We start from the raw sequence: 9,602 nt of genomic DNA on the forward strand, positions 1-9,602 counted from the left end.
TTTGCCACTTGCTTGAGCAACTTAATATATAAATCTAGAAGTAAATGCAAAAGTAAAAAGCATTGAATAATGTGTTGCTTATATTTATTGTGTTTAAACATGTCTGTGAAAGATTGTATTACTGTACTGTGTAAAAAAAGAATTGAAATGCTGAAAAAGCATTTTCAGTGACAATGTTTGGATTTGAAATCAAACTAATGGATAAATGTTGTGTTTGTGGTAAACAGCCACGGATCAGTAGTGGACTCTTCTGTGAAAGCCCAGTCCGTGCTGCTTCCCCTCTCACATGAGTCACCTAAGAGGGGAATTCCCCCCATTTTCAAAAATGAAATTCAGGCCCTGAATAAATGTCTAAAAATCCTGATTGGAGTATCACTATAAATAGGTATAAATGATCAAAAGAAGGCTTTAAAAAGATTGGTGATTGGTATCGGCAGATACTGCTTTCTGTGATCGGCCTCAAAAATCCTGATCGGAGCACCCCTATTAAAAACTCATTGTATGGTTTTCAAACAGATTGCACCACTAAAAGGGAAAGTCCTGCCATTAACCACCTCTTATTATTTAACAGTATAACCAGTGACTCAGAGGAAAGAGATGCCCTAGGCCTCTTTTGCTCAACAGTGGAAAGACCTTCTGATTCAAGCCCACACTTATATAATAGCGGCCTACTGTTTTAGGAAACTTGAACCCTATTTAGATCCTTCAGTCAGTGGACATGTAGCTAAACACAGCCAGTACTGAGATTTCATGTTTTTACACGGGAAGAGAGATGGAGAGAGAAAGGCAGATGAGCGGAGTATGTGTGCATGAGAGAGAGATGAGGTGGTCCAGTCAATGAAAACCAAACGGGGAATACTGTCTGGCAGCACAGTGAGGAAACTTAGTTTCTCTTGGATCATCTACTGACAGCCATGCCAAAACCCTGTATTTCCAGTAAATACAGCGTAAATAGAAACATACGTTCATCTTGGCCATGAAATGGTGAGAGTAACATGACCACCCAGGATCTGAGATGATTTGGAGTACACTGAATTGCTTTATCATTAAAGTCACCTACTGTAAGCATTTTCTTATTCAACACTATCATTAAAAACAATGTGAAATGAGAAAAACTGCATTCCCACAGGACTTAACAGTGTTGGCTGTGGAAGTGAAACCCAAAGCCTAAATATTCAGTCTCATAAGTGTGCTTCAGTAATTACATGGCATGAAGCAGAAAGAGAATGCACGCTTGTTTGTGTATCAGTCAGTCAATATGTAATTCCTTTTGTTATTCTTTTCTTCTTTCAAGTGGTTTCCATTCATTTTGAAGAATGATGGCACAAGTGTCACTCAGCAGTGTAAAAAGATGTCTCCCTCTCTAAAATGTGAACTTAAGGCTTGACAACATTTCAATGTTGAGCAGTTTAACATTCAGAACATTTACAAGATTACGCCGTTCATATCGTTCAAATGAACCTAATGCTGCTTTGTCATTCCTTTTTTTCTTTTACTACGTAAGCCAGGCATGAAAATAATGCAAAGTCAAGGGGAAATATATATATAAGGACCTTTTTTCACAACAATCTTCTTTTTTTAACTACCCTCTTGAGATTCACGTATTAACACATATTAAGAAAATGAGGCCAATATCTATTTCAGGAAGCCGAGTTTAGTTTGTGACTGCGTGTGGCATGGTCGTGCTGTCCTGAAAAGTATGTCAGTGTTACAACTTCGATAAACTAGATGAACTTCGAACGAATTGCAACAGAGGCACGAGCATCATATTGATCGGAGAAACTCGGCTTCTGCTCGCTCGCTCTCTCGAATGTGGTTACTCAACATAGCAGCCTTTCAGGAAAGATGCTGGTCGTTTTGTTGTGTGTTTATAAAGATGAGATGAACAAATTATATCATATTAATGAGAGTGCACTACCTGATCATTTATTCAGGGAAGAAAATGCAGAAGCCAGCGGAGAACAGGTTCATGGTGTCACGCGGGGAATGTTGTGCACGTGTCAAAGTGTTTGAAATGTCAAAGTTTGTTTCAAGGCAGCAGCTGTGAAACTGTATATATAGAGGTAATGCTTTATTTAAGAACCAAGACTCATAAATAATAGGTAGTAATGAATCGCTCAGTGATAATGGACAGGAAATGCTAATAAACGGAAAAACTCACCTCAGGGGGATTTTTACAGCCAGATATCTGTCGATGGCAACCGCCAGAAGACTAAATATTGAACTTTGAGTCAGTACCAGAACGAAACACGCCAAGAAAAGGCATCCATAGAAGTCTGAGCGAAGACCAACGCTTATAGTGATGGCAAAAGGGATGGCAAGACAGCCAACCAGAATATCTGCCACGGCTAGTGACACCAGAAAGTAATTGGTGGCGTTCTTGAGAGTGGAGTTGATGGCCACAGCCCAGCACACCAGCACATTACCGGAGATTGACAGGACGGCGATCACCAGCTCAATAGCGATGTACAGCGAATCCATTGCCTGCACACTTCACTGAGAAACACCTCCAGACAGTAGTTAGGATGTCATGAGTCTGTCTGTCACGCTGTGCTGCTTGTCCAGTTGTAAAATAACCAATTTGCAATAATCCACGGATCTCCAAAGTTTGTGATTTGCCAAAACGGCCATCTGTTGATAAACAACAAACAAAAAAACTGCGTTATTTGTAGGCTACTCACTCTCTGAAGAGAATTATTCAGAAGCATTAGAGGCAGATAAAGACGCAGTTTTCTTCCTCACAGATACCTAAAAGTTCCCACCGACGAGCAGAAACTTCACAATAGAAAAGAAAAGAAAGTCACACTAATCTGATTTTGGATGAGGTGGAGTTACTTACCCTCATGTCAGAGGTGTTTTTTATGGTTTGTCGTCTTGTGGTACATGTTGCAGAAGCGGCAGCGCAGTCGTCTGACGCACCGCGAGCGCAACACATGGCTTTTCAAGCAGCTCGCGGAAAACAGCCAGAGAAACAGCCTGTCCATCACAGCTCGAGCCACGCCCAGCCGCGCGACACCCGTGCTCAGATGATTGGAAATGAGCAATCTCAAATACAACACGCATCTAGGATTGTCCGCTGACAACTATGATAAAGAAAAAAATCTAGTCAAGCAAGATGTGCCTTTCCTTAAAGAAACCATAATAACTGGACAGCAGATAAAGAATAGCGTTAAAGTAAAATCGTAGTAATTAAGCTACACACAAATATAGGCTAAACAAATGGAGAGGGAGATATAGATATGATATTTAATAGAATGCAACAGATAGGCAGCTTCTGTGGTCTTTTGCATCCTAAACTCGTTTTTTTTCCATCTTTACAAAGAAAGAACGATTACAATTATGCAAATATACAAAAGACCAATCAGAATTCAGTGTCCAAATTTTACGTGACATCATAGTTCACGCGATTTGAATGGCGAATATTGTATCAATGGCTTCAATATGATTTTTTAAAAACAGTTTCATAATGAATATAATTAAATTTTATAATTTTATTATAAAAAGTGTGAATGGAGTCGCTTCAGTGCGTTTGGGCTAAATGAATTGCAGATGTTCACTTGGTTTAGTGCAAACTCCTGGAAAAAGTGAGAAAGGCTTGCCATGTTTACTCGTCTGTTTATCTGCCCTCTATTTTTGTCCTTATTGACATTTTACATTGATTGAACTTATCTGTGTGCTTTGCCTGTAGATGTTTTGTCTGATTTTCTGAAAATTGAGCATGTAGTATTTCTGAGAAGATCTTGGTATGTGAGAGTAGTGAGTAAGGGACAATATTGTGCAATTGCCAAAGATTTACAACGTGGACTCTGTTTATCTCGAAGTCTGTCTGTAGCCACACATACATTTCAGCACATCATTTTAAGGGTTTGTAGACCTATAAAACCTGGTGCAATTATGACTCCTAAATTGCACAGTTCACTTCTGCATAAATCACATGGCAGGAGATAATCTGAAAATATATTAGCATTTTGTGAATGAATATATTGTAGGACATTTGTCTCTGAGATTCTCTGTTCTGCTCTAATAAAGGTAACATTTTAATTCAAACAATATATATATATATATATATAATATATATATATATGATGGTAAAAACCTTTATTACCATTATCATCAATTAACAGTCTTCAATCATGAAGCAAAACTGAAGTTTCAAATAGAAAAAAACACCTTTGCGATCTAAATATTTAAGAGGAAAGAATCAATAAATAGCATTTCCAATAAGAAAACATTTGAAAACACAGATGCTGTTTTTGTATGTACTGATTTTACTTCTGTTGAGAGAGAATTTATTATCAATTGGCCATGCGTTTGAATTAACAAAGAGGAGTTGTTCAAATTTGGCACAAATTACACTGCTGACCAGCCTAAACACATTCTTGTGAGAGTATTTTTCCAATATTGATACTTTTTTAAACATTGTTTCAAAACCATTTATTTAAACACATCCCATGTAATTTAAACGGGCACAAAAAGCATTAAAGAATCAATGGTTGTTTGAAACGGTCTCATAATATTCAATCAGACATTGACTTCCTGGGATTTTTTCAGGAAATAACTAGAGTAATATAGAAATAATCTTAGTGTTTGTTAATACGGAATACGTAAATGTGCAAAAGTGTTAAATAATTGGGACATTTTTAAGGTTTCGTTGGTTGTTGTCTCTCTGAGTGGCAAACTACAACTTTTCAACAAAACAACTTATTTTCATACTTCAAGTTTGACGTCTTACCAACACATATTACAAGTCTTTGAATTTATTTGTGGGATAAATACAATTTAAAAAATACTTTATAAGAATATCAATATATAAGTATGTCAATCTATAGATTTGGGTAATAATACTCTCTATAACGATTAGCAGCTACACTTGTACTCTTAGAACGGTCTCATAATATTCAATCAGACATTGACTTCCTGGGATTTTTCAGGAAATAACGAGTAATATAGAAATAATCTTAGTGTTTGTTAATACGGAATACGTAAATGTGCAAAAGTGTTAAATAATTGGGACATTTTTAAGGTTTCGTTGGTTGTTGTCTCTCTGAGTGGCAAACTACAACTTTTCAACAAAACAACTTATTTTCATACTTCAAGTTTGACGTCTTACCAACACATATTACAAGTCTTTGAATTTATTTGTGGGATAAATACAATTTTAAAAATACTTTATAAGAATATCAATATATAAGTATGTCAATCTATAGATTTGGGTAATAATACTCTCTATAACGATTAGCAGCTACACTTGTACTCTTAGCAAAAATTTTGCATACTAAAAAACTATACCAGTTTCAGTGCAAGATTGCAAACCTTCAAAGCAACTTCAAAAACTGAGTTAGGTCTATATGACACGCGAATTGTAAGGAAAAGAGAAGTTGTTTGAGACTTGAAGGATTGTGTGTTTTACTATTAAACTGATGATATGCTGGTTGTACTTGGAGAGAGAACCTGACTGTGTGAACACTACAGAACTGTGTGTGTTTGTATATTTAGAAACAATGTGAAGGGAGAACTGGACCAGGCAAATAAAAGTGCTTCTGTGCCCTCATCTTCATCTTCCTCTTCCTTTCTTCCAGTCAAAAATTACGTCTCAAAGTACTTATAGATCTGAGATACATATTGCATGACACTTTGCCAGTCCGGTCTATCTGTGTGCATCAATTCATCGATGTCCTAAAGAGAGAGCAGATGTAGAAGTTTAGATGTAGGAAATACTTTTACACATTTTCGTGCACATTTCTTTAACTATGTGAGCTTAAACATTGGTGTTTTTTTGTTTTTTGCTTTTTACTCTTGCCTTAGACTTGCATTCTTAAACTATAAAAATCCATGATGATCTGAAAAAGGATATGTATTGTGTGAAAATGTTTTATAACAGTTTTTCTGACAGTTGTGGTGTTATTTCCACCACAACAAACCATTCTGGCCATCATCAAGCTATCCAAGATTTAGATGAGTTTATCTCTTCTTTGGAACAGATTTGGAGAAATTCAGAATTACATCACTTGCTCACTAATGGATCCAATGGATGCAGTGGATGGGTGCCGTCAGAATGAGAGTCCAAACATCACAATAATCCACAAGTAAAACACACGACTCCAGTGAAGCAAGAAAAAACCCTGCATGTTTGTAATTAACAAATCCATCATAAAGATGTTTTTAACATTAAATCTTTGCTTCTGGCTAAAATATGAGTCCTCTATCCATAATATTGTCTTCTCCAGTGAAAAAGACATCTCATCTGAATCAGGAGAGAAATATGCACAGATCAAGCAACGTTGCATAATATTGTCTTCTCCAGTGAAAAAGACATCTCATCTGAATCAGGAGAGAAATATGCACCGATCAAGCAACGTTTACAAACAAAAACAGTCCAAAATAGTTCTAAACAAATATGTTGGTGGATTTTGATGTAAGAGGATAACAGGGGATGGACTTTTACACTGAAGAAAGCATTATTATGGATTATTTTGGCCAGAAGCAACAGTTTAAAGTTAAGACGTTTTAATGATGGATTTGTTTCTTGAAAACATGCAGCTTTTCACATTACAAGATGTTAATTGATTGACTGGAGTCGTGTGGATTATTGTGATGTTTTTATCAGCTGTCTGGACTCTCATTCTGACGGCACCCATTCACTGCAGAAGATCCTTTGGTGAGAAAGTGACGTAATGCTGAATTTCTCCAAATCTGTTCCAATGAAGAAACACCCTCATCTATACCCTGGATGGACTGAGGGCGAGTAAATTTTAAGAATATTTAAATTTTTGGGTGAAATAAAGTTTCATCAAGAAGAGCATGCTTGAGATGAAATATGAAGCGTGTCATGTGATGTGTAAAGAAAATGTATAGAAATTAAGGTAAATATTACTTGAAGAGAATATTTTTGCTGTGCATCATTTGCAATCAAGCTGTAAGATTGTAAACATTATACAAAAACAGTGAAAATATTATGAATTGTAGGAATTAAAATAATGAAATTAGCCTCAGCGAGGACTCGGCAACAACAGATTTAGAATGTTTGAAATGTCATTTCCATCACAAAATGATATTAGACACAATACATCATTTGAGATGTGGTAGAAATGACACTGGTGAAAATGTTCAAAATGACAAAAATAACAAATAACAGACAAAAATAGAGTTCTCCTGGGATGCATGTATATACACACACAATATTGTACACACATTAAACAGAGTGTGAATAGTAAGTTTTGTTTTCTAAAAGTCCACAGGTCCAAAAGTCCCTATATTTGAAGAAACTTCCTCATAAATAATGTACAGTTGATATATGCAGTTGATTGCACTAAAGGAACAAGGTCACACTTTACACATTATATATTGCGTTATATAATTAAAAACCCCAAAGGACAAGGGTAGACAAGTTTCATTCATGAACCGCCAGAGGTTGTGTCATTCATAAACTATTCAATTCTCCTCTAAGAAAGAGCAAATCAGCTGGATGTGGGAATTTCCAGTCATTCGTTAGTGTTGTTGTGGGGAGATTTGGGGATGAATGTTTTAAGACAACAGGGCAAAGACCTTCACTTTAACATCATAACCAGTAAGAGGTCACAATTATCACGTCTAGGACCCAGCTTCATCACATCCACACACACACACATATTTTGGTAAGGAAGTTAATAACACCGATCTCAGCTGGAGTTCTCAAATTCTCAGCCAATCCACCAGAGTCATCCTCATAGTATATATGTAGAGTGTGAAAATTCTTCGAGGCTGTTATATTATAGGCTTGACAATCATCAAGTACCACAGAATTAAAGGAACAGTTCACCTAAAAGAACCTTGTGTGTGTACCATCTCTATGAAAACAAACGCTTGGCAATGTTGACTAACTGTCTTTATATTCACATCACAGTTTCCTCCTTGTGTCAACAGTATGTTGGGAGAAGTGAACTCCTGACTGTGAAATTTTCCTGTCATAGTATCTATGGGTGTGTAGGAACCTAGAGAATCATTAAACATTTACAGGTCATTTTAAAAGCCCAGAGGGTGCTGAGGCATTTGGACACGTTCTCCTGTTTTTCCAAACGCCTCTTTCTCACCACACTCGATCTTAACCATATAAAGCTTACTGTGTGAAATTTGATAAGCAAATTCTAAGGTCTCTAAATTATCAATGTTAAAAACTTGAGAAATCTCTTGTATACAATCTATTACATGTCTTCTTACATCTGATAGATAGTTTATATGTTTTTAGCAAGTAATAGACCTTTTAGTATATTTGTAAAAACGCTCACCTTCAGGTTGTGGTCTTTTTGCTGTGAAATCTTTACTGATTATTATGAAGTAAACGTAAGAATATCTTTTAAATTTGTAATTATTTTTCAAGATAAACACTTATTGGACTGAAGCAACTTATGTTTACTTGATTATTATTTTTTTTAATAAAAATCACGTTAAAATCCATCAGTCTTTTGAGGAACGTTTATTTGTTCTCTTGCAGTCATCATGTATTGATGTATGTTTTGCCCTCCACAATAAAAACGACAGCTTCGATCATAAAACTAAGCATTTAAATATAGATTGACAAGTGATATACTATTATAAAAATCTAATTGATTTACACAAGTTATCAGAAATGTGATTTGACACACAGAAATTTGTGTGTGTATATACAGTATCTCACAGAAGTGAGTACACCCCTCACATTTTTGTAAATATTGTATTATATCTTTTCATGTGACAACACTGAAGAAATGACACTTTGCTACAATGTAAAGTAGTGAGTGTACAGCTTGTATAACAGTGTAAATTTGCTGTCCCCTCAAAATAACTCAACACACAGCCATTAATGTCTAAACCGCTGGCCACAAAAGTGAGTACACCCCTAAGTGAAAATGTCCAAATTGGGCCCAAAGTGTCAATATTTTGTGCGCCCACCATTATTTTCCAGCACTGCCTTAACCCTCTTGGGCATGGAGTTCACCAGAGCTTCACAGGTTGCCACTGGAGTCCTCTTCCACTCCTCTTCCATGATGACATCACGGAGCTGGTGGATGTTAGAGACCTTGCGCTCCTCCACCTTCCGTTTGAGGATGCCCCACAGATGCTCAATAGGGTTTAGGTCTGGAGACATGCTTGGCCAATCCATCACCTTTACCCTCAGCTTCTTTAGCAAGGCAGTGGTCGTCTTGGAGGTGTGTTTGGGGTCGTTATCATGTTGGAATACAACTATGGATCATGCTCTGCTTCTGTATGTCACAGTACATGTTGGCATTCATGGTTCCCTCAATGAACTGTAGCTCCCCAGTGCCGGCAGCACTCATGCAGCCCCAGACCATGACACTCCCACCACCATGCTTGACTGTAGGCAAGACACACTTGTCTTTGTACTCCTCACCTGGTTGCCGCCACACACGCTTGACACCATCTGAACCAAATAAGTTTATCTTGGTCTCATCAGACCACAGGACATGGTTCCAGTAAGTGCATCAGACGAGACGACGAAGAAGTGCTGCTGCAGAGTTAGTGCATCAGAGAAAACGAAGAAGAGCTGCTATGCTGTAGCTTCAAATTTTCGGCATGTCTAGAACAATTCTTACAAGTACAACACGATGTAGCTGGGCGCCGGGGAC

The 9,602-nt window shown here is 37.0% G+C and overlaps 2 protein-coding genes across 3 annotated transcripts in view; both read right to left on the reverse strand.

Moving 5' to 3' along the window:
* LOC107688642 (adenosine receptor A2b-like) overlaps window positions 1-2,591 on the reverse strand; it is a 12,561-nt gene extending 9,970 nt beyond the window's left edge. For both annotated transcript variants that reach the window (XR_001634250.1, XM_016486354.1), the window contains exon 1: window positions 2,162-2,591. Coding sequence is in view for 1 of the 2 variants with exons in the window: in XM_016486354.1 (XP_016341840.1) it covers window positions 2,162-2,481 (320 nt within the window). In the remaining variant the exon portion in view is untranslated. The remainder of the gene's footprint in view (window positions 1-2,161) is intronic.
* Window positions 2,592-5,147: 2,556 nt separating this feature from the next.
* LOC107688619 (cytospin-B-like) overlaps window positions 5,148-9,602 on the reverse strand; it is an 80,468-nt gene continuing 76,013 nt past the window's right edge. Inside the window, exon 15 of the mRNA XM_016486332.1 lies at window positions 5,148-5,676. Coding sequence (XP_016341818.1) covers window positions 5,587-5,676 — 90 coding nt within the window. The 3' untranslated portion in view covers window positions 5,148-5,586. The remainder of the gene's footprint in view (window positions 5,677-9,602) is intronic.

This window comes from Sinocyclocheilus anshuiensis, unplaced genomic scaffold, assembly GCF_001515605.1.
Source record: "Sinocyclocheilus anshuiensis isolate Anshui unplaced genomic scaffold, SAMN03320099.WGS_v1.1 scaffold805, whole genome shotgun sequence".
NCBI classification, from domain to species: Eukaryota; Metazoa; Chordata; class Actinopteri; order Cypriniformes; family Cyprinidae; genus Sinocyclocheilus; species Sinocyclocheilus anshuiensis.